Raw genomic sequence first — 25596 nt, forward strand, 5'->3', positions numbered from 1 at the left:
CACTATAATAATGATTATTTTGGTTTCAGCTCGATTGGGTGGGTAGCGCAATCCAAAAAAGGAAAATAACATATAGCATTCAAGGGGAAAAAAAACGAAATGAAGATAATAAAACTAAAAAGAGAGAAGCAAAAAAATAACACGTTTATTTTTTATTTATTTTATTTAGTTCTATGTTGAACATAGTCTTATATATTTACAACATAATATTTACATCTATACTTATTCTAACATTATTTATTACTATTGTACACTTACTATCCTAATTCAAACTGTTCAATATGTACACTTATATCAATCTATGTATATTTACTATTAAACCTAGTATTTTTAACATATATACTTTTTGCATTTGATTTTAAATATATTTACACTTTTTTTATGCCAAAAACACTATTAACTGTCTCGCAAAATTTTTAGTAAAATTTATTTCCTTAATCTTTTTTGTTTTTGAAGCTTATTATATATTTTTACGGCCATGCATATGGGCCCTCTTTGGAATTTTCAATTTATTTTTATTTCTGGTGTTGTGAACGTTACCTTTTTCCCGTTTACAAAATTCAGGTCTTGATTTTACAATAAGACGAAGTTACTTAAGTTATATTAAAAAATGGCTAGACGAAAACCTGTTGACTTTAAATTCGGATAAAACAAAGTTCATACGTTTTAGTGCAACTTCCGCCGGGCAACCTAATGAAATTCACGAACTTCAACTACATAATTGTTCAGTGATGGTAAATTGCAACTGCAAAAAACTGAGTAGTGTTCAAAGTATAAAATATCTTGGAATAATTATAGACCAGTATTTGAGATGGAATGAACAAATTGAAACTATAACTGCAAAAATTAAGCGCTTAATACATTTTTTCATCCCACTTAGAAATATACTTAAAGTCCCGGACTTGAAACACCTATACCATGCACTGGCAAATTCTGTGTTGACTTACGGTTACTAATTGGTTGGGGAGCTTGCACAAAAACCGCCCTTGAACATGTAGCAATTGCACAGAAATCTTTAATCCGAGTCATCTTAAAAAAAATATTTCGATATCCAAGTGACTTGCTCTTCAAAGGATTCAGAGTACTGAATATTATTCAACAGTATATATTGAGAACGGTAGTGGTTACACACATAAAGAGAGACATTTACCCAAGCGTCAACCACAACCATAATACAAGATACTCTAATAGGGATCTGATACTAAGTGAAGGGGTCAACACTGTTCTGGCATCGAGACAACACTATAACGTAGGCAAAAAGGTCCATAACCTTTTGCCAGAATCGTGGAAAGACGGGAGTGTTGTCAAGTTACGGAAGGTGTTGACCTCGCTCTTTCATGACATTGGTCGTAGGGAGTCAGAAAAGTTGATGCATGCCACGGATTGGAGAACCTTACTGGATGTCAAAAATAAAATATAAAAAATAAGAAATAATTTAAAAAATATATATTTATAGATGACAACCATGAAGTTTCGCATAAATAAATTGTCTATGTTTTTATGAATGTATGTATGTGTACGCGCATGGGTGTATGTACGTGTGTGTGTATGTACATGTGTATATTTATATATACATGTGTGTATATGTGTGTATGTCTGTATGTATTTGAATCAAAATGTGTATCCGAATAAGTGTATATTTTGTTTGTCTGTGCTCTATATTAATTTGTTAACTATTATAATATATAAAAATGTAATTGCCTAGCTTGGAACGGGGTATGTACCCTTGTTAGCTGGGTAAAGTGAATATGGAATTGTATTTTGATAAAGAGTGTGAATAAATAAATAAATAAATAAATACATAATATAAACACTCATAAAGGCACCCACTGACGTAGGTATACAAAATAGATGGGTCATTTCTCTACTCCGTGTCCAGGCGGATAAACCAGGCGGGGTAGAGGCTTGTCAGAAGGTAGGATAGAAGGTAATGAAAAATACACCACAACACCCAGACCAATTGAAAATAAAACTATTTATTTTCTAGCAACTGGCGGGAATCGAACCCACGACGCCAGTTTCACAGTCAGCCAACTGCGCCACGGCGCCCGTCCGGCGATTATCATACACTTATTTTAAATACTTATTTTTCCAAGAAGACTCAGCTAAGTAAGGAATCGTCAACTTGAAGCATGAAGTAAAAATCCACATAGCGATATAAATAAATTAAGTTATTCACAGGCGCGAAATAATGGTCGGTATAGAACAGTTCATATAATATGAAGGCTTCCATTTACCTCTCTGGAGATAGAAGTATTCAGGGCGGCCCCTCCGGTCCGCATTCCTGGCATTCCGCCCTGTGGGGGCGCCCGGGGGGCGGGGGCGCTCCCATTCATATCACGGATTCCTAAGTGCGCCGAGTGAGGCGGAAGGTCAATAGATCGGCCCGCCTCAGTGCCGGCTGATGGATTGAGAAAATTGGCGAAACCCCTATACAATGATGTGCACCGGGATTAACATATAGTTGGGGGCATTTTTCGATCTATTGGAAAGGTAAAAACCTTTACGAGATATTGTATTTTTATATATATTTGGATTGCATACATTCTAATGAGAACATAGTATAATTTTTTTTATTTATCTTTTATATTTGAAGCACCAACTTTGTGTAATCCAATATATTGTTGCAATGAAAAACCTTAATTTTTTATTCGCATCACTTTATTTTTTTATAATTTAATAACCAATTAGTTACGGCGAAACACTATGCCTTCTTCAGGGTTAATTACAAACTAACATGATTGGCGGCCTCTGTGGTGTAGTGATCAAGACGTTTGACTCACACACGGAAAGTTCTGGGTTCGATTCCCGGTGAGAACACAAAAATAACAATGCAAGCCTGGGTGTTCTATGATGTAATTCACCACTGTAATTGGGCCTCCTGACCTGTTGTGGTGCAAAAAAAAGGTAATATAAAATTTACACAGTGAGGGTAGAGTGGGTGTGGCTAAAGAAGAAAATAGGGGGTAGAAACTGGCGGTTTATGAGTGGATTTAGGGAGAGGAAACACACTCAAAATAGGACTATTGCTTAAATTTATTCGATTATAAATAATATTTAAATTGTTATTTTTAAAGGTTGTTTCATTGTAATATATTGATATTTACTAAATGGGAGTATATTTTTTTTTGCTAAATGGGAGTACAATTTTTAATTGTGTTATTTTCTTCATGTTATAATATATGGGTTATCTTAAATGATGAGTCACGGGAGTCAGACGAACGAAATGTCCAGGAAACAAAATTTTGTGACTGCGATTTCTAAAATATCATAACTTAAATGAGATCACTTCAATATTTAACGAACTTTAAATAAAAAATAATTATTACTTTGATAATAATACAACATATTAAAATAGCATATCTGAGACTACTGATATTTTTTGCATTGAAATAGCTCCGGTGTTTTATCTTCTACTACAACTACCACTACCATCACGCCATTTCCCCGTAGGGGTAGGCAGAGAGAATGGACCGCCACACGCGTCTACCTTGGCATACATTCCTAGCTTTTTCCACATTCATTCATCTTGTCATACATGCCCTTCAGTTCTGTCTGCTTTTGACATGACCATACTTGTGATTTGGGTTTATCTGATCATGCCACGCCTTCCTGGGTCGTCCTCGTCTCACGTTACCGTTCATTTTTGCCATATATATGTGTTTTACCATTCTTTTGTCGTCCATTCGTTCTACGAGATCAAACCATCTCAGAGACCCTTTCTTAATCTTATCAACTTGACTCAGATTTACACTCTCGCCTGATTTAATCATTCGTAACCCTGTCATACATAGATTTCCTACACATTCGTTTAATAGATCGCATTTGAACCGCGTTCACTCGGCTTTCATCCTTCCTCTGCCAGTTCTATGTTTCACTTCCATACATAGGTGTTGGGACTAAAACTCCGTTGTGCACTGCCAGTTAAGCTTCAATTGACATATTTTTATTAGCAATTACTGTGCTTAGTGCTCCGTTTATTTTGTTGCCCGCATCCTTTTAACTTTTTCTACTCTTTCATCTTTTGAAAACATGCTTCCCAGATACACAAATTCTTCTACTTGTTCGAAACATTGGTTGTTTACATTTATTATGCAGTCAGTAACCTCACTATCCCTTTCAAATATCATCACTTTTGACTTACTTTCGTTTATCGCCAATTCGCTCTCCAGGCGTACATCATACATTCTAGAGACTATTTGTTGCAAATCATCCTTGCTGCTTGCTAACAGAACTGCATCATCAGCATACAACAAGGAGCTTACGGAAAATTTATAAATTTTTGCTCCAATACCCATACATTCCATACTTTTCATACAGTTGTCCATGTATAGATTAAACAACCATGGTGACATTACACATCCCTGTTTCACGCCTTTTGAGATCGCAAACCAAGATGTAAATCCCCTGTTAACTCTTACACACGCTGAACTCTCCTCATAGAGAGACGATACTGCACGTTAGGGTGGGCCGATAATTTTTTTTCCGAATTTAGAAATGAAAGAGGTCTAAAAAGATGCCTTTTGGATTACTCAGAATGCAAAAAATATTTAAAACAATATTCGATACTATTTTTGGCCCTCAACCAGAGCTTAAAGTTTTCGAAAAAGTCGACTTTTTTGCTCTAAGCCGGCTGTCATTTCGAATTTGAGTAAGTAAATCAGTCCAATTAAATTTTATAATGTGCATTAAATCTTATTAAAAAAGCATCCAAGGGCGTGGGTTGCACTTTGTTTCGTAATAAATGGGTAGCATTGTTTTAATGGGCCATTGTTTTCGTCAATATTAGTCAGGCGCTCGACGGAATCAGTTCCGCGGAGTGTAAACTTTTTGCATTTCGGTAGTTTTAAAGCGTGTTCGAAATTGCAATGTAATTAAGTTATTTATTTACTAACAAAAAATAATTTTATCAATATAGATAATTAACAAAGTGTTCAGACAGTGATAAACTTCAAACCTGGGTTGAGGGCGAAAAGTAGTATGGAATATTTTTTGAAATAATTTTTACGTTCAATGTGATTTAAAATGCAACTTTTTAGACCCCTTTCACTTTGATGTCTAAAAAAATAAAAAACCTCATACATCATCAGCCCACTCTACTGCACGTATAAGTTTATTGTTCACTCCATACTTTCGTACATTTTTATTCCAACACGCCCCACAATTTCATTCTAGATAGAACTTTATCATACGCTTTTTGAAAATCGACAAATGCGCAGAATAGTTTCTGACTTTTTGCCAAAAGCTTCTCCGTTAGCATTCGCAGCGCAAAAATTTGATCCCTTCTAAGGTACAGATTATGGTTTGTTGCAACAAATTTAATGGGAAAAGGAATGTTTGGTCAATGCTTCTCAGGCATTGAGTAACTGATAAAAGCGGGATTTTAGAGTTTTAGTGGACTGTATGGAATTGTTACTCACTTTTAATGTTCTTCCGATTGTTTCTTATATGAAACACTTTACTATTGCTGCAGCACGTATACCGGTATCGTGTAGATGTTGTAGATGATGATGGACTATACAATTTACTCTATTTATAACACACTAAACTTCACTTTGTACGAATATGCTGACGCAGTATATGATAAAGATTTATCAGAGAGGCGACTTTCTCACAGAACGTTAGGAGCAACAAGAGATTTTGAAAAAGAAAGGATTTGGGAAGGAATGGATTATAGTATTAATGTTTTTAATATTTTCAAAACATTACAGATTACAGTATTAATATTTTTTATACAAAATTATGTTATGTATAATTACAATATTTAGATTAGATAAAATATCAAATGAAACTTTTTTTTTCATTCTCGATCTTGACGAATATCTTTCTTAAGAAGGAAAAAAATATGTTGGTTTCATAATAATGAAGTAGAGGCTAGATGTAGTTGGCGGCCTCCGTGGTGTAGTGGTCAAGACGCTTGACTCACGCACGGAAGGTTCCGGGTTCGATTCCCGGTGAGAACACGAAAATTAAAAATGTGATTTTTCTCAAGCCTGTTGTTCTGTAATGTAATTCACCACTGTAATTGGGCATCCTGGCCTGTTGTGGTGCAAAAAAAAAATGAAATGTAAAAAGTCGACCATTTTATCAATTTTCAACAACTGGCCTAAAACTAAATCCTAATAAGCTTTAAATTTGTTTACCGGTAAGTCATTATAATAATTTTGACTGCATATAATTATCATGATTAATTTTTGCTTTATTTGATTCATCGAAGCACCTTTTAAAATTAAATTTGATAAGAGCTTTTTCATTTATAGTTAATAGACGAAATATCTAGAATTACCGTAAAATTTTGGACTTCACTTTGATTGGAAATAAATCACTCTTCAATCCGGCAAATTTAAGAAGCATTGTAAAGTTAATTAGGATTAATGTACGTGTAACTGATTACAGTCACATGCAGCCTAGCTATATGTCAGTCAGCTGGGAGGGGAGTCATGCGCCTGAACGCCGTACAAAATGCAATACCGGCCAACAGAGAGCGCTGTCAAAATGCTACAAAACATCCTGACTTACATACTCGTATAATATTCTACAAAATTGTATTTTTTTAAATCAAATCAGATAGTCCAACGTATCTTATTCTTACATACGTATTTGATATGCTTTTTAATTGTAAAAGTTACACACTTATTTGAACATTGTTCATTGTTACAACACGTTTTATTTAAAGTAAACAGTGCGATATTTTGCAATAATTCATCTATAAACCATCAACACCAGCTTAATAACTTAAAGACAATTTTGGATTCAGTTGAGGGGAGCAAGATGCCAGTTTAGAGTACAATTTATTAGTTTCCATTGTTCACTTTTAGTAGATAGTGTAGGTTCCCCGTGTACAAGAACAGATGTTTTTAAATAAAATCAGCAAGTTACGCTTCCGTCCCTGAGAGACATACATTCTTTAGAAAGAAGGAAAAATAGGCGGCACATATTTTGTATTGTGACAGAACAATGAATTTCATAGAAAATGGACAAATACATATTTATTCCAAGTTCCGAAGCTGCCTTAGGCAAAAATATATCAGACTCGGTAAAAATAATCATAAAACTTATCCTGCAAAAAAATACTTCCAGATTAAACATCCCCATTAACATTTTATATTTATTTTGCCCAAATACAAGCAATGAAGTAATAATACAAAAAAAGTAAGTAGAATATTTAAAAAATAAAAATTTCATAATTTTTTTTGCAAATAATACAAAATTTAATGAAAATAAAAGTTGACTATTACCTGACAGCAATGGAATTCTTCAATAATTGTCATCCATAATGATCGTCGAACCTGATCCACACCCGATGGCGCATAGGGCACTGCATTGTTAAAGTAAATACAGCGTATTTCGATCATATGTTACAGGAAATTAAATCAGGATTACGCTTCAGATACAGTTCAGGGACAGCAAATTAAACTCTATGCAGACTAAGGAAGGGGGAGGAGGATGCATTGGCAGAGGCCAACACGTCGTCCCCACCCATCAGGATCCCCTCAATGCCTCTGTTTTCATTATTCAAAAATTGATATTTACACAAACAATTTACATAAATAAACGTATCCAAATATACAAAAACTAATTCTTAAAACTATAGTAATACAACAAACATAACTTACACTACAAACATAAGTAAAAACACGGAGATTTACAATGAGAGAACGGCCTTGAATAAAGAAGAACTCCCTGGGTGGCCAGAGGCAGAGGATCCGAATACCACCCCCGTAAGGGGAGGACAAAAAAAGAACGTATACGTTCTGCTCGGAAGTAAGCACAGTCCTAACTGAATGAGCATCCCACGGGAACAGTTGCCTGTCCCACCATATTTTACCCACTAGCCGTCCGCGCATCTGAGGAGCTCCCAACGCGATAAAGTCCGGACAATCTGACAGAAGAGTGCAAAATTTGTATTATTGGCTATCAGATTCACATTCCACGCTGGTCGCATGACCCCTGTCAGACCATTCAGCATCTTATCTCTGGCATCATCTAATAGCACACAGTGCCACGGGATGTGTTCGGCCGATTGATGGTTATCTCCGCAAGCACAGCTCGAGACAGGGGTAAGTCCAAGTTTATGAAGCTTGTCTCTAAACTCCCGATGTCCCGAAACCATTTGTGCAGTAAATTATAGCATTGAGGGGAGACCCTTAAGCCCACCATCCACCCGCAGCTGTTATAGAGTCCTGAGGGACTCTCTGTCAGCTGCGCATAGAGGAAAGTTATTATAAATATTCCTAAGGAATACAAACTCTATGCAGATTAAGGAGGGGGGAGGAGGACGTATGGACAGTAAATTATAGCAGTGTAAAACAACATTGCAAGCAAACATTTCATGTCAACTTTCCAAGAAAAAGAGCCCGGGACCTCAAGCATAGTGGGCGAACGCGCCAATCACTAGACAACGTGCGGACATTTCTCCTCTCGATTTCCTTTTATAGGATTTTTACCTGAGAGTTGACACCATGTTGAAAACACTCGTCCAGGATTCTGCTTCTGTTTCACACAGAAATGTATTTTTTGTTCGCCGGGACACATACAATAGCTGTCAATAACATAAGATGAACGCGCTTGATTTTTTTTTAATGTAGATATTTTAAAGATTTTAAAAAGCCAACTGTTTCTAGTGCCTATCGCCTAATCGTCTATCAAATACAAATACAACCTTCGGTCAAAGAGGATTGGCCTACTACTCGGTTAAAGTGTACAATCTACTTCCATTATCCATATGGACCATTAGTAAGTTCTCACAATATAAAATTGCTATTAAGAAATGGACAGTGGAGGTGGGTTGGACACGGATCGATGAGTGGATCAAGCCAAATAGGTAAAATGTGTGTATTGTATATGAAATTTGTTCTATTGGTCTATATAAATTGGTTATGTTTTTTATGATTATTTTAGTTTTTTATTGTTTATTATGTTAATGATAATTAAGTTAATTAGATTAATTACGTTTTTTGTTGTTATTATTATGTTAACTTTGTTAAATAGCTAATTTAAGGCATGTTTCACATTTTGTAAAATGTTTCCCTCCTCACGGGACACCCCGGTGAGTGAACATTATTCTGTATTAAAAAAAGAATACAAACAATGTAAAAGTATAAATAAATTAATAAATATAAAGGGACAATACAATAGATATGATATATTGTTTTGTCCCAGCTCCGTGAACAGCCTAGACCGCGCAGGACAGAATGCTGGGAGAATACGAAAATTCGGCCGTAGTTCACGCGTGAGCGCTGCGAAAATGAATACACGACGGCGTTTGTTTCGAGCGAATTTACGAAAAATATTATTAATTTTATACCAAGATGTATTAAAAGACGAACTAAATAATAAAATCGATTTTTTTTTCTGTCTACGCGTTTGGCACAATTTTTTTTGGTAGCTACATGTTCACGCCAAGCAAATCGCTATTGTCACAAAGTTTTATCCGTACGCGTTCACAGTTTACAAGAGGACAATGCGGCAACGCGTGGTGGTGGGGGTAATCATTGTTCCGCGGAGATAGCCTGCCCGTCAATCTCGGTGGCGATGTCTCCGGACAATTTTTTGTCCTACAAATAGCTGTTTCCACGTGGACAATGATCGAGTACTGGACCAAAACAATATTGTATTGTCTACATGTAAACGGTTTATAAATTAAAACTACTTATTTTTAAAAAAAACAGATAATTTTACTGCCAATGATTTAGTTTTCTTATTTAAATAGCTATAGTAGCCAATCAAATTTTATAAGACAAAAATAACATCAATTTTAATTTATGTTCTAAATAATGGAATACATACCTATTGTAGCTGCGGCATTACAAAATAGTTTTTTTAGAAATCTTTATAACCAAATGGGAACAAAAACAATATTTTCATAAACCAATTAAAATTGAACAAAACACGTTCACTTCTATTGATAATATGAATAAAACCATTTATGCAATTTGTAAGAATGTTTGACAATTGAATTAATTTTACGTTGACAATAAATTGATCAAAATAAAACATGACGAAAATGATTGGTTACTCCAGAGACGTGATATAAAACTGTATTTTTTTGTTGCAAAAGTTTATTAGACACCTATCCACATTACAAAAAAAGGTGACGAAACTGCATTTCTCAGATTTTGATCAAAATGAGTAAGGCATCAGAAAGTACTTCTAAATAGGTAGAATAATGAACTATATTGTGAATTTACTATGGTTAGATTGGTGTAGGGGTAAATCAAATTAAATTATTCAAAAAGCACTGTAGAAATCCTTCGATGCGATGTTAGAAAAGTGACGGTTCGACACTTTAGGAAATTTATTTGTACCTCAACTTGAAAATGTTGAAAATGTCTCGAAAATTTTAATAAGTAAATCATTTTAAAAAGCTTATAGATCGACCTATAATATGTTGTAAGAACCTCTCTGACTTTTTTTAATATTTTTTTTTTTTTTTTAATATTTTTTTTTTTACAAAATACATTTTTGAAATACAAAATAGGTAAATATACAGAACATCTTATATATAACGTTTCTACCTCTCTAATAAAGTAGATACTTGTGTTTAGAGAGGGAGTTCGTTTCACATTTTTTTATTTTGATATAAACAAAGTAAATTAAAATTAAAAATAAAAATAAACAAGGTAAATTAAAAATATAAAATAAACATTCTTTGGTATGGAGTCTAGGAAGGGGTGAGTCTTAAATGTTTTTTAATTTTAGTTTTAAAAGTTTGATAATTTTTTATAGATTTTAAGTTTTCCGGAAGTTTATTAAAGTTTTTTTTACCCATGTACGTATAATGGTTTAACGCTGCTGTTGTTTTACATCTGTGCAAAATTAAATTATTAGAAAATCTAGAGTTACTTGAATTTTGCACTTCAATTGTTTATGTATTGTGTAAGCACGGCGTTTTAGTGAACTGTGAGACATGTTTAAAGTTCTAATTAATTAAACTTTGAACAGATTTTATGCATCCAAAGTGAAATTAAAATCGATTAGCTGAATGAAGTCAATCGTTGAAAATTGAAACCTATAATAACCTTAGATGTAGAATTCAAATCTGGGGATGTTATAATTAGAATAATTAGCACCGAGAAAACATTTTCAATCCATATAATTTATTAGCAGTTGGTAAATTCAGTAAAATCCAACGCAGTGTAAATGCAGATCTGGTGAAAAAAACTAATCGTGTTTAATGAGGAACTTCAGGCCTACGGGAAATTGGACACAAAAATGTTTTTTTGTGCGCGGTAAAAATTAGAGCAATAAATTGTACGGCAACATTCCTTGAAAATGAGCAAAAAATTAAAAAAAAAAAAAATACGAACTACTTTGAACGACATCACTGGTTTATATGAATGAACCAATGATAAGAGAGTTATGGAAAATTTCCGGTTTGCTTGCCGAAAATGAACCAATGGGCAGAACTGATCGATAATAAGCGGGAGAGAACCTTCGACGTCACACGTGGAGTTATTTCAGAAATACAAAACTTTAATAAATCATACCGCGTCAATAATACGATTTATAAAATTTAAAATAAATAAATTTAGTAGTCTATTAACAAACAAAAAAATGAAATAAAAACCACTGAACTTCTTAATTAGTTTTAGCCCAAAGAAGTCGTTAGCAGATTAGTTGATAGCAAAAAGTTCAAGGGAATAAAAATGGTGAATATTTAAAAAAATATGGAACATGGACCGGCAATAAATACATATTTTTTAATTTTTTTTTTTTTATTTTTTTTTTTATTATGGATATCAACAGTAATGCATGTAAAAAAAAATATCAAATAAAATATACAGAGAATAAAAACAATGCAGATATCCACAGAAATACATTAATTACTCGTAAAATACTTGCTAGTGTGTTTGTGTTAGTATAAGTGTGTGAGAGGGTGGGTGAGTGGGTGAGAGTTACCAACAATATTTTGAGGAAGTCGAAATCCGCAGATTTAACCCTTGATGGATTGGATCAAGATCTTAACAAAGACAAATGGAATATGGAAGTCTAGACTACCAGGCATTGGCTGGTTTAAATAATTACTTTGCGCACCGTTTAACACTCGTAATTCTACTTGGGTAGAATAATTATAAATTAATATAACTCAAACAGACAGGCGCCGTGGTGCAGTTGGTTAGACGGCCATCTGTGAAACTGGCGTCGCGGGTTCGATTCCCGTCAATTGAAAGAAAGGCATCTAAGAAGAAAAAAAAATAAAGTGGTCTGGGTGTTGTGGCGCATTTTTCATTACCTCATTCCATATCCTGCTAACCTCACCGGCTAACAAGCCTTTAAATAGAGGCTTAGAGCGTTATTCCTTTTAAATATTGAAAATTAAAAAAAACGTGTCAATGACACATCATAGGCTCAGTAAATGCCTAGACTTCCGGATACACGTTCAAAATATTTTTTTCTGCTTTTTGAAATAAATCCAAATTAAATGCATATTAAAAATTGATACATTAAACACACAAATAATTGAAATGACGTTTAATAACTGGTCTAGAATTTAGTATAAAGATTTCTACATGCTGTGCTATTTCGATTAGCATGCTAATGAAATTAATTATAAATAACAACATTTTCAAACATTATTTAGATACCGTGGGAGTGGAAATAATCTTACCGACCGGGTAGTTAGGAAAGGGATGATTCGATGGAGGTTGTGAAGGGGGAAACTTGTTGAAATCCAATTTCGCCAATAGCAACGCCTCGGCGTCTGCACATGACGTTTGACTGCTTGGTCGTGGTATTTAATTGGTCGTTGAGTATTTTTTCGTCGGCAATTTATTCCAATGTAAACTGGACAATAGAGAGCGCCTTGAAAATGAACATATTTCCAACTTATTTGTTCGCACATCATCATAACTCATTTTTAACAATTTTCATTTTAAAATTATTTTTGAGTTTACATAAATTCAACTACGATTGGCAAAAAAATAATTTCAGGGTATAAACCCTAATAATAGAATTTCAAAAGTAAATGAACAATAAAACTTGACGTATAATAGAAAAATATTTGTTTGAGAAATGTACTTTTTTTTACAAATCAACGCGTTAGGACAAATTTACTCACTTTTTAAAGTTAAAGCTGTACCAATAATTAAATAGACACGTTACGAGCGCGAAGAGAATGGCATTCATTCAATTCGCTGGCAATTCATTCCTTTAATTCCTTAAAGCCTTCCGTGCCTTTATTGTCTAACTGATTTTCACCATGACCAGACTGACGCTACGCAGAAATATGCCATCGTGTGTGATGAGAAAAGTTTGTATGTTTATAAAATATTCGTCGGTAAATATACCTATTGTATAATATAAATAATATCTTGCTTTGCCAACAACCCTACTGATTTTCTAGTAGATCTCTATAGATTTTTTAAAGAGAGTTTATTTATTGCAGAATTAGAGTCAAATTCTACCAATTTATTTTACTTTCATGAATGAAAATTTAAAGTATCTTTGAAAATGTCACTGTCGGTGGGAAAACAGATATTTTTTTAAAAATTGTGTCAGAAAATCTCACCAACTTTTTCGTGTAGAAAAACACTATTAATAATCCTGAAGATACAGAAAATAAGGTCACCTACATTTTCTAATGAAAATTACCTAAAGTTTTCCCACTTATCCTACCCTGTCTGCGATCTGCCAAAATTTCACCTATCAACAGCAACATTATCGCTAGTCTATGGTTTTTGGCATATCTTTCATCCATTGGTCTATGGTAAAAACAAGCACGTCAACTATACGTCAAATCAAATCTTAAAATTATTTTAATACCTATCACTAATTACATTATTGACCTTTTTTTACCGTTGACGCGTGTCGGTTTAAATAATTGAAATGTTTTGGGCTAAGTAAAATGTGGTTACCAATAATAGTGTACAGAATACATATAATTTAGTTGTAGGTTATGTCAACAGCGGTAGGACAAAAGATATAAAAAACAATATATTTAAGGACTGTTTTCATTAAAGTTGAGTGATTTGTTTGTAAATTCTGCTTCTAAATATGGAAAATTATACAAAGGGGAAAAATGTTGAAGAACCTTTAGAAAGAGATCGTATTCCGATTCCCAACATTCCAGATGACTTTTTGTGGATGCATGTACGAATAATAACAATGTTCACTATGTATATTTTGTAAATTATTAACATTATGTTTGCTATTATATTTGCTACCTACATTCTTAATTAATTCCTCTAATATTACATAGGTTAATGGAGGCAGTAAACTGCCAAATTTATTACGACATGCCTCGGGAGTTGTAGCTGATGGAGGTCGTTCTGTTGTGTGGACAGGAAGTGGTGCCGGAGCTCCAAGAGCAATATCTTGCGCCGAAATAATGAAAAGAGAATCCAAAATGCCATTTCAAGTAACTAAAATAGCTTATAGAAAGTAAGAATATTTGTATATTTATCAAATATCAACCAAAGAACGAAAGACAAAAATCTTAAGATTAAAAAATTCTAAATAAATTTCCGTTTGAACAAAATCACAGAACAATTAACTTCTAGAAAGAAGTAATTCACAATGATTTAAGACTGTTGATTACAGTGTCTTTAATATGCTATTATTCTACAGTCAATTTAAGAAGATACTTTTGACGTTTGCAGGCTCATAAAGTTCTGTAAATATTGACAGCTAAGTGTAGGAAACAAATGCCATATTTTATTTTAAGTCGCCGCAATAGTGACATACTACCAGAAAACTTCACTATTAATCGAAAATATTGACTTTATATTGAATTATATTGCGGGTGTTCATTTTAAGGAGTTCGCATTTCTATTCCGTATAAAGATATTGTCGTGAAAACCTGTTTTTATTTACCCCATCTGATGGAAAATTATTAAAAATCAATATCGAAAATTGAGTGAAAAAAGACTACCTCAACACTATTGTAATTGTCAAAAGTACCTTCTTATATTGTCTGAACTGTAATTTTGAGCAAATCGATCAACAGTACAAAAATCACTGTCTATTCAGTTGACTAATTTGAATAAATACTGTTTCTTCTTTGCAGAAATAAATAAATAAATACTGTTTAAATAACTTCTATTTACTAAAAAAAAATGCAATTTACTTTATTACAATTTTTTTGCATATTGCAGAAATCGCACTGTGGAAGTATATTACAATTTAGAATATTGTTTGTTATATTGGTATTTTTTAGCAGTGTGCTTTTACTAATATAATATCAATATTGAATAAGGGTTTTTAATGTATTTTACTTTAGCAAGGCTTAATTTAATATAGCTTGAGAGGATTATAAGGCAGAAAGCTGTTGGACACGAGTATAAGGTGTTGAAGTTTAGGTGATGCGCACAGAGTCTTTTTAGTTTTGTTTTAATTAATCAAATTATTCTATTTAGTACTGTCAATAAATAATTTTGCTTGCTTTTTAGGTGTGAAGAATTTTGGGAACCAAAAATCAATGGACTAGAGAGATTAGTTGTGAACAGAGAAGTTCCAATTGTACACATTCTTCTATCATTCGATCAATTAAATACTGCTGAACCTGGGTAGGTTAACAGATTTTTTTTTTAAAAATAATAAAATGTTTATTATAGGTTACGGGACATTACGCAATTAATAAATCCCTTGAAAAATTACATATCTACTAGCCAAAGTGTTGTCACATGGAAGCACCCAATAAATATATATATATTTTTTATTTAATGTTTGACATTTTTAACTGACATTCACTAGCCAAAAGATAAGGTACACATTTTTTATTTTAAAAAAAGCACAGTAATAGGTTGTGACACAACTCCAAAATTTAGGCTTAAATTGATTGTGGAAATATTATATATTTTTTTAATGTGTGCAACTTTTCTGTAATTGAGGAGCAAACATTCAAAAAATGATTTGTCATATAAATATAGAGCTTGAAAAATGAGGAAAAACTTGTTTTTAACACCAATATTTTGTTTGAATGTGTGAACTTTGGGACATATTTTATTTAGGAAAAAACGCGTTTTGAATGAAGTGTTTTTTTATCATAGATTTAAATGTGAACTATAAAATTTTATATAAACTATTTTTTTTTCAAATTTGGACAAATCACTTTTTGAATGTCGGCTCCTTTATTATTATTCTTAGTTCATCGTATTTTGATACTTGATGGATATCTCAACAGTAGGGCCCATCTTTTTATAAGGGGATGAGGGGCCTTGAAATTCTAAAAGCCCAACCTCTGTGTGCCTCTGCTCAACAGAGATAAGGGAATCTTAGGGAAGTAAATATGGAAATCTGGAAGTTGATGAAACAAACCTATGATAACTGCACTGTGTCCATAAGTGTAAAAGGAATTAATAAAAAGTAAAAAAAGCTTCAAGTAATAATTTGGTTTGGTATGTTTGATGCATAGCTTGTCAGAGCTTTTATTATTACAATACGTATACTGGAATGAAATAGAATTTTGCTAAGCCAACTTTTTACTTATCTTTGAATGGTTTTTTAGATATCAGTCTGCAGATAATAAAAACACCTTTTGGAAGCCCGCCTTTAATACCGAAGTGAAACAACCACACAAACGTAAACCTAAGCCCAAAGTATCAGCGGAAGAGATAACTGCAATGGGACTGCAGGCAGATAGAAACAAAGGAAAAAAAAAATATGGCAATTCAAAAAATAAAAAGGATGCAACGTCAGGGGAAAAATAAAATATGTATTAATGTAAATATCTACAATATATTAAATTATTTTTCCTAAATAAAAAAAAAAACCAAGGTCCATACAGTGTTTATTTCTTAGACCACTAGTCAATTATCCATACATATTTGATAGGGCAATGCACACTTACTTAAATTTTAATTATCATGTTTTTGCTTCACAATTTTTTCCAATTTAATTACTAGGGATTTATTAAAAGATATTTCATTACGTTAAATTTTATATAAAATTAAAATATAGAAACACTGCTTACTTAAAAGCCACGGTCTACTAATGGATTTAAATTCATTGTTTTGTATTTCAGTTGACTCTAAAATATAACCAACAACACAATGCATCATTATTTCTCTAGATAAAAAAAAAGTGTGTTGATTAAAATACCACATCACTATCGTGAGTTCTTTCAACATTTTCAATTCAATTGATTTGTAAATTACATTTAATGCAGTATTTAATTATAATTAAATCTAGTCATTCTAATATGTAAGGTGTTATCTATGGTTATTCACAAGGAAATTATGTTTACTAAATTCAATATTTAATTAAAAATATTTTTGCAGACAAAACTCAACGGTTTAATGCACGAGCAAGAGCTTCAGGTACAGTTTTGACATATCGGTTAGTTGGTAGAGTAAAGATAGAATCCAACAGCAATTATTAAAAGAATATGTCCTATTATTGTGGTATTTCAAATCAACATTTATCTAATTATAATCTTCAATAATATTACATCAAAGCAGAGAGAAATGAATGTCCAATGGCATGTTTCTATATAGCATCATTTTAAATTAAGATATAAATTATTAAAAAAAATAATAACTGAAAAGAAAGTCAATATGGGATCTGCAATTAATAAAAATATAGTTGGATTTACATAAATGTATCAAACATAGATGAATTGAATTATTATAATTCTTGAAGAGGATGATATAGACAGCTAAACAAACGTTGATCAAAACAATCAAATAACATTCATACTACAAAAATACATCATTATCCTTGTTAATCTTTACACACTGGCATTTGAATTGCATTCAGGCCTACAGACAGTCAATTTGCTGTTATCTATTGACATCACCATGAATGAATATGTAGATTACTTTGTTTTATAAAGATATTGATGAAATGATACACACATGATAAAAATAATCACAATATTTGGATTATTTTAGCCCGATCACGCTGAATTATTGATTTAAAATAAATGCATTGTTAAATAAAAACATGGTGTTAATATCGGGTATGTTACAGTTGAAGATTGACAGATTTGCATCTAAATATTGCTGTGGAAAAATAGAATACGGCATATTATTATTATTATTACTACTACTACTAACATCACGCCATTTTGGTAGGCAGAGAGAATGGACCACCACACACATCTATCCTGGCATATATTCCTAGCTTACATGGCCTTCGGTTCTGTCGGCTTTTGACATGACCAGACTTAAGATTTTGGTTTATCTGATTAAGCTACGTCTCCTTGGTCGTCCTCATCTCATAATATAGCATGTTATGATTAAAATATGAGTCAACAAGTGGACCGTTAGAATATTGTATATATTTTTAATTCATTACAATAGACTGGACAATTTACTAGCAAGGAGAAAAATATTTTGTATTAATTCCACTAATTGAATTTGCCTGTTCATACAAAATTAAATTTACATTGAAAAGAGTAAACAATTTTGAAAGTAGTTTTCCCCAAAATAAAACGAAAGTAGTGTTTCAATACACAATAAAGATTTTAAATATAAAAAAATAATTAAGCAAAAATTTAAAGTCAAGTTACAATTATAATAATGTGGTTTGTATAATAATTATTTACCAAACGTTTTTGTGTCAGGCTTCGAAAAAAGTTCCATATACATATTAATATATAAAACAATATAACATTAAAAAAAATACAACATTCACAGTAAATGTATTAAATTCAGCCCCGTTTTCAAATATAGAAAGATTTAGCAGTTTAAGAACAAGTTACCTATGTGGATTTTATGATTTTAGTAATATAACTACAATAATTTGAAGATCAATACAATGTTTATAGCATTTTTCTGTGTAAAAGTTTTTCTATATAAGCAAATGAAAAAAAAGAAGAAATGCTAACTTTAACGAAATAGGTTATTATGTTCTCAACATTATTACTAAAATAAGTTTTTAATTTTCCTCATTACTTATAAGTATGGCGTTTAGAATTAATGTTTCACTTTTCTTGATTAATTCCTAGATTTTTTAAAACTTTGCTATAAGACTTACAAGAATGGTCAGTATTGAAATAAAAAGCCTGAACCATTATGAAATGTATGTAACATAACCTAAATAAAAACAAAGGCTGCACGCTCTGCTTTTACTTAAAGTAAATCAGCATAGTCAACATTTCATTTCTCTGTGCAGTTATAGAAATGCCTGTTGTCCGGGTTTGATTCCCGTCAAAGGTCGACGTAAAATATTTACTTAATAGGTATTTTTCTCTGCAATATTTCGTAGTCCCCGTACTGGCGTCTGAAGCGTAAGACTGATGTTCATTTGTCTTCCGTCTGAAGCGTAAGACTGATGTTCATTTGTCTTCGTGAATAATTAAAATTATCGCTGATACGCTGCGATTTGAGTTCCAATGCAGTGTCCTATGAACCGTTGGGCGTGGGTGAGGGAACGATGATGTTGTAATAATGTCCCTATTTAGTGTTCATATCGATAAATAATTGTACATTATAAATCCTTTAAAAATGGACAGCAATCGCTTTAATTGAGAAGCCTATAATCGCGACATAAAATTGTTGTTTAATAAGTTTCTAAATTAGTAAAAAAAAAAAAACATCTTAAAAACCTTAATTTCTTGTAATTATTTCTGATGAAAAGAGTAGGGTACAGCACGTTCAAATGTTTGATAACATTATATTAATGTGTTAGTGCCCGTCTGTGAACCAAGTAAACATATGCATACTAGAATGATTTATATGAAAACTTACTGTTACACACACATAAAATAGAGGTTATTAAATATTTGAATGGACTCTAGGTATTTTAAAAGTATGTTCCGACGCACTTTAAGAATGCTGAAAAGTTTCAGTTATAAACGGATGGAAATTATGGGTAATAATGCCAACAGAAACATGATTTGTATAAAATTAACTAAAATATAGTTCAATCGCACAAAAACTCGAGAATGCAAGGAATAATGTTAAGAAAAATATCAGACCAATGCTCCAAAACTGATTTTCTTATTTTCCTAATGGGTTAAACGCCGCGCCAAGCGTGTCAGATACCAGCTGGTGTAGTTTGTTTACTTGCTGGTGGTAGGCACACTTGGCGGAGCCTCGTTTCATGTTTCCGCTGGAGCCGGTACTTCACACTCCTTGGATGGATGGATCGGAACAATAAGATTTGAGTTCGACATCAGTTTATACTTTTCAACAAAACGGGTGAATCTATGGCACAGAAATGCTTCGTTTTCAAATTCATTGAAGATCTTGTTGTGATGAAAGTATGCGTGAGAGAAGATTCTGTATACTCGCCGGCAGACAGATCCTAACTTCAACACAGATGAATCCTTAATGCTTACCCTGAAAATTAAAATGCCATATGTGAGAATTATGAGGGAACAAGTTGGGTATGTGTAGTACCTTACATAAAACCGAGAAAAACTTTACATAAAAGAATCGGTCTTGTAGATAGTGTCTCGGACTCACAGCTCAAAGGTCCATGGTTCGAATCCCACTTTACCCCAATTTGATTCCCATTTTCTGATAGTGAGTTATTTACAACTCGTTGAAAATGGCCCTCAAAACTAAATATTTAGGTAAATGATAAGAACGCACATATTTCTATTACTATTTAAAAAAAAAAAAACAGGTTGTAAACAATGTCTATGAAAACTTTGTGGCCGATGATCTGCCCTGTAGGGTTTTTTTGCGTATAAGATTTGGGTAAAATGGTTGGTCCTGTGGGATGAAATTTTATTGGAATCTAATGAAATTAGGGCAAAATATATTTGAATATTAAGTAATCTATCTTTCTTTTAAACTTGATTTTATGTGTATATTTTCATATATAATTTTTTTTGAACAAAAGTATCACTATTGTATTTTTTTTATTGTATACCCTTCACCTTTCGCATTTGTATCCATACTTTTAAAATAAAATATTGAACTTAAGTTTAAGCACCCCGATGACTAACTCATTGAAAAGCTGTTTATCAGGACTTAAACTAAATAAAACTCTGTAAATGTTTTTTCTGAATAAAGACTTCTGAAGAAAAAAAAAACATATTAAAGGTGGCTAAAATACATAGCGAAATTGGGATAAACTCGTCTTCAGCACTGTTGGATGACGAGTTTAGCCCAACAAGCGCAGATATGATACAAGCTTCAGGTTGTACCTGCTAGGAAAGTACTTATTGCTGTTGAGGAGACACGCGGCTCCGTCCAGGGTGTGGCGGGTGTAGTCGATGGCTGGACACTCTTTGGGAGTCTTGTGGGCGGCGCACAGAAAGATCCACTGCTCTGTGGCCGTCATTTGGATACACATATTTGGGTGGCATTCCTCCTGCAGGCGAACTGCCAGACCATTTAGTTCCATACAGAATTGTCTACAAGAGAAAAGCATTGATTTCAGAATCAAGAAACCGAATAAATTTTTTAAAATCATCATCATTTGGATGGGTAAGAATATTAACAGATTAAGTGCAAGTTTTGTTAAATTTCAGTTTGATGTTACATTGGGTAGATAAAAAAGATCTCTATGTTGTATGTTATTAAGCGAATAGTAAGCCTTTCAATTTTTTCCATATATTGGAATATTAGTATTGATTGGAGATCAAAATTTGAACTTCTTATATATTCACAATACTAGTTAATAATGTCTATTGTATTTTCTGATATTAATAAAGCTTATAACAATGGTCTAGAATAGTAGTTCCTGAAAGGTGTTTTGTGGAACCCTGGGGTCTGTGGGAGGGTCACAGGGGTTCCGAGAATTAGGGCATATTGTCGTGGAAAATGGGCTTTTATCGGTAAATAGCCTCCACCTTTGGGAAATGCCACTCTTATGCGCAGAATCCATTAGCAAATCTGACCAAACCATCAATATAAACTGTGTCTGGGGGTATGAGAATTTGATCGATATTAAGAATTCAACCCCAAAAAAATTCTAATTAGCTGATTCAAACTTGAGTGACTTTGGATTGGACGTAAAGACGAATACCCTGCAGTCGTTGAGAAGGCTATCATGGTTCTGTTTCCATGTGTATCGACTTACCAGTGTGAGACTAGCTATTCAGCTATACTACACTAAAAACAAGTTGAGAACTAGACTGGATGCCGCTCCAGATCTGTCGGATATCAAACGTAATTCTAGTGCTATTATAAGTAAAATGGTGAAAATATTTCAGTCTCCACAATATAGTCATTCTTTTCAAGCCGAACATTGCAACATGGAAACAATAAGGTGTCACGGGTCTTTAAAATAACATTTTTGTCAATTTACTTTTTTATTGTCCATATCAAAAAATTGAAGTTTTTTCTTATTATATAAATAAAAGACGAGTGATACTTTAATCCACAAATTTGGAATATCCAGAGACCAGTTTCATCGCTTTCGCGACATCTTATAATATAATAAATTACAATGAACTTCCATCAAGAATTTTCACTTACAAACTCTAATGTTTTAAAAAATGGAAGATCGATTCGGGTTCCATAGCCAAAAAAAATTAGAAACCGCTGATCTGGAAGACAAATGAGTACGAAAAAATTTAGTTAGGACATTTTATTGCCAATTTTATAAAAGGAGCATGTCATACCATTTGCAAACACTAGAATACGAATTTTTCATCTCTTTCCAAATCGTAGCTGCAAAAGTGAAAAAAAAAAAACAAAAAAGCAACTTGTCAAACTTTAAACTGCTCTCCTGAAAAATTACCAATTCTGTTATTAGCAGGTATTTTTTCTAGATCTAGAACATCGATATATACATTATATCAAAATTTGTTAAGTGTATGCGGTGAACAAATCTTCACATTAAAGGTGCCCAACTTTAACTCTAATTTCTTAGGATCGGAATTAATGCACTCGACCATAAATATTCTAACCCGCACATTTCTTTTCATTTTTGAAAAATCAGTTTAACCTTACTCAATGATAACATGTTATTATTATGAATTAATTAAATGTAACTGGCTTAAAACTGTCTATGATTCATTATTTTTCATCATCATCATCATCATCATCATTCCCTTTGCACACCTAATGGTGCATAGGGCATTGCAGTGGTATACTAATTGCAGCGTTTCTTGATAGTTTTTGTCACATGAAGGTAAGATTATTAGTCTTACACTTCAGGTACCAGTTCAGGGACTATGAAATACTGTAGTGTAAAAACACCCTTTTAAATAAATATTTCATATCAACCATGTCAGGAATCGAACCCGAGACAGCCTGCATGGTAGGCAAACGCGCTGACCATTAAACCACGAGGCCGACTTATTTTTAGACGAATAAAAACCTAATTCACTATCATTATTATCATCATGACTATCGTATTCACACCGAGTGCTGCATAGGTTTTTTGTTAAATAGAAGGTACGATCAGTTTTACGCTACAGCTGCCAGACCAGGAACAATGAAACATTGCAGTGCAGTACCACAGAGCGACCTTCCCGGAAATCAAACCCGGGACCTCAAGTATGGTAGGCAAACATGTCAACTACTGCGATACAAGGCGGATTTGTCTCTCTTGATTTCTTTTTTCAGGATTTTTACTAGAGTAGCCATCATTTGAATCTGTTATGGCTTCCCGTATGAATTGATGAAAATCTTTTATTTCTAATAAGTTTTGTTACACAAAATTTTTAGTTTAATGTTTATAACTCGATATGCAAGCTGTAAAAATATTTTATAAAACAAACAATAACGATTTAAACAAATTAGCAATTGAAATACAGCCACTATTATTGCTCAAAATATCAAACGTTATGTAGTCCTTTATTTAGATTATACGGATTACGAATCAGAGGTGTGGCGTTTAATCACTTCTAAATTAGCATTAAACAGCATTTAAGAATTTACGTGATAGACAGGATAGGCAAGTAAAATAATAAACATAATAATGATTGAATAAAGCTTATTATTTGACAAAAAAATACGTAATTGCTTCTCTACCTTAAGTGTTCGTATTTCCATACACCCTCATCCTGCCCCTCTGGCATGTTCAATGTGAAGTCGTAATTGGAAGGATTACGACGAATTGTTTGTTGGATATACTGTTGAACTGCGAGAGTACTGTCCATTTCTTCGAAGGGCTCATCGGGCCAACGACAGAAGTCCTAAAACAGACATATTTAATTTTAAATGTTGACGTTTGACAACTCAAAATGTCTACTTTGAAAGCATTCAAGTGTCACATCTTAGCAAACATGACCGAAATCGGGTGCTTTGTGGAGATTTGGTCGTTCGTACTTACAGCTGCTTTGGTCCCTGGTCTATTTCGCCTTAAAATGGGAGTTCCATCAGCCATCTTCATGGTTGCTGATGCTGGAGTAGTTTCCGTCAAAATTTTAGGCGATCGAACCGTCGACCCGGAGTCTTCCACGGCTAGCGACATCTATCAGCCTGTGACGGAGACAAATAAACTTGAGTCAAATTCCATAGAAATAATAAAGCATAGAGATTTGCTGCTCGAACTTTTGTTATTGCGCAAGGCTGGAAATGGACCAATCAGCGTTGACTTTTTTTGAATTGAATGTTGCTTACGTACAAATCCGATTCCCAGTACTAGCTTACGCATTGAAATTATTAGACACCACTCATATTTTTATGTATTATGTACATTTGAAGATATTTTATGCAAAAACTCCTTCGTATTTTAGTTGCTAGTGTTATTTGTAAGTAAAAACTGAATCTCTATGGTACGATTTTTTTCCCAGTAGACGTGCAAAACTGTGAGAGTGAAGTGATGTTTAAAAAAAAACTTTAAACTTACCAGTTCTTTAAATCCATAGCATATGATGACAAAATAAATCATTTTTCAAAAAATGCTTATTTATTTAAAGTAACTTTAAACTGAAATTTTTATAAAATTATTCATTAAAGCGTCCTTGGGGTATCATATTAAGAAAATGGCGTTTTACAAATTAACCACGATGATTTAATTATTATTGCTGAAATTATTTATAATCAAGAAATTTTAATATTGTTCCGCTAAAAGTTTTTGGGTTTTACCTGGTTTCATATTTACACTACGCTGGCCTAGTTCTTATATGTTCAATAGATAATTCTGCAAATTTTACAAACGATATTTTATTTGTTTTTAAAGTCAAATAAGTAAAACCAGTAAGTGAAGATTGACACTAAAAATGCTGAAAATACTATTTAATAACGGAGAAAATAATAATTCTTAAGCTACATGGACGCGTAATAAAATAATGAACACATTACCTAACTCAATTTTCTAAAAATGGTCTATTGAACATACAAAAACTTCGGCAGCGACTATGTACATTTAACACAATAAAAAAAATTCGACTATTCCATACTTAACGTTCCGCCTATATTTGAACATCTATATTCATTCAATTATTCCATCAATCAGAATCTCCTGGAACTCGCGGATTTCATTTACCTTCAGGCTCGGAAAAAGTAAACTCTCCTCCTTTTCTTTATCTTTATTCCTTGTCTCAGTAATGACTAATATTGATATGAATTAATTACACAAACATTACTACTCCTATTTTTGTATCTATACCCTGTTTAACGAGACTTGCGTGAAAATGGACCGTCTAGACATTCTGCGAATGGACATCTGCACGCAAGGGTCCGTTTTACAGATTTAGCTAAGTGTGTGATATCGAAAAAAATAAATTTTGATGACTGGAAATAAATGAAATTATTAAAACTGTAATTTTCAAATAATCAGATAACATTTTTATCTCTTTGTTTA

At 32.8% G+C, this 25596-nt stretch overlaps 2 protein-coding genes across 4 annotated transcripts; one reads left to right on the forward strand and one right to left on the reverse strand.

Annotated features, from left to right (window-relative positions):
• The first annotated feature begins 13693 nt into the window (after nucleotides 1–13693).
• On the forward strand, nucleotides 13694–16719 carry Rpp25 (ribonuclease P protein subunit Rpp25). Of its 2 annotated transcripts, none has more exons than XM_088242309.1 (4): nucleotides 13694–14091; nucleotides 14201–14382; nucleotides 15390–15506; nucleotides 16448–16719. In XM_088242309.1, exons 1-4 carry the CDS (start codon nucleotides 13996–13998, stop codon nucleotides 16647–16649), a joined length of 597 nt encoding a protein of 198 aa, XP_088098435.1. In that variant the 5' UTR covers nucleotides 13694–13995; the 3' UTR covers nucleotides 16650–16719. The 2 variants fall into 2 exon arrangements, with proteins under 2 accessions (XP_088098435.1, XP_088098436.1); XM_088242310.1 differs by lacking the exon at nucleotides 16448–16719 and adding an exon at nucleotides 16124–16337.
• Nucleotides 16720–19126: 2407 nt separating this feature from the next.
• Nucleotides 19127–24286, reverse strand: Mob4 (MOB kinase activator 4). Of its 2 annotated transcripts, none has more exons than XM_088242296.1 (4): nucleotides 24121–24286; nucleotides 23820–23983; nucleotides 21041–21250; nucleotides 19127–20225 (listed from the first exon to the last, which is right to left on the reverse strand). In XM_088242296.1, exons 1-4 carry the CDS (start codon nucleotides 24259–24261, stop codon nucleotides 19985–19987), a joined length of 756 nt encoding a protein of 251 aa, XP_088098422.1. In that variant the 5' UTR covers nucleotides 24262–24286; the 3' UTR covers nucleotides 19127–19984. The 2 variants fall into 2 exon arrangements, with proteins under 2 accessions (XP_088098422.1, XP_088098426.1); XM_088242300.1 differs by having other exon boundaries at nucleotides 19666–20225; nucleotides 21056–21250.
• Between the last annotated feature and the right edge of the window lie 1310 nt (nucleotides 24287–25596).

Source organism: Micrasema longulum, unplaced genomic scaffold, assembly GCF_059751315.1.
Source record: "Micrasema longulum isolate JH-2025_06_02 unplaced genomic scaffold, ASM5975131v1 h1tg000133l, whole genome shotgun sequence".
NCBI classification, from domain to species: domain Eukaryota; kingdom Metazoa; phylum Arthropoda; class Insecta; order Trichoptera; family Brachycentridae; genus Micrasema; species Micrasema longulum.

What these genes read in the sequence shown, in the direction of transcription:
- Rpp25 (XM_088242309.1), top strand. Translation starts at nt 13,996, where the DNA reads ATGGAAAATTATACAAAGGGGAAAAATGTTGAAGAACCTTTAGAAAGA. An exon ending in ATGACTTTTTGTGGATGCAT is followed by an intron (nt 14,092 to 14,200) that starts GTACGAATAATA and finishes AATATTACATAG; the next exon opens with GTTAATGGAGGCAGTAAACT. An exon ending in TTAAATACTGCTGAACCTGG is followed by an intron (nt 15,507 to 16,447) that starts GTAGGTTAACAG and finishes ATGGTTTTTTAG; the next exon opens with ATATCAGTCTGCAGATAATA.
- Mob4 (XM_088242296.1), bottom strand. Translation starts at nt 24,261, where the DNA reads ATGTCGCTAGCCGTGGAAGACTCCGGGTCGACGGTTCGATCGCCTAAA. An exon ending in GACCAGGGACCAAAGCAGCT is followed by an intron (nt 23,984 to 24,120) that starts GTAAGTACGAAC and finishes TGTCTGTTTTAG; the next exon opens with GACTTCTGTCGTTGGCCCGA. An exon ending in TGGAAATACGAACACTTAAG is followed by an intron (nt 21,251 to 23,819) that starts GTAGAGAAGCAA and finishes TTTCTCTTGTAG; the next exon opens with ACAATTCTGTATGGAACTAA.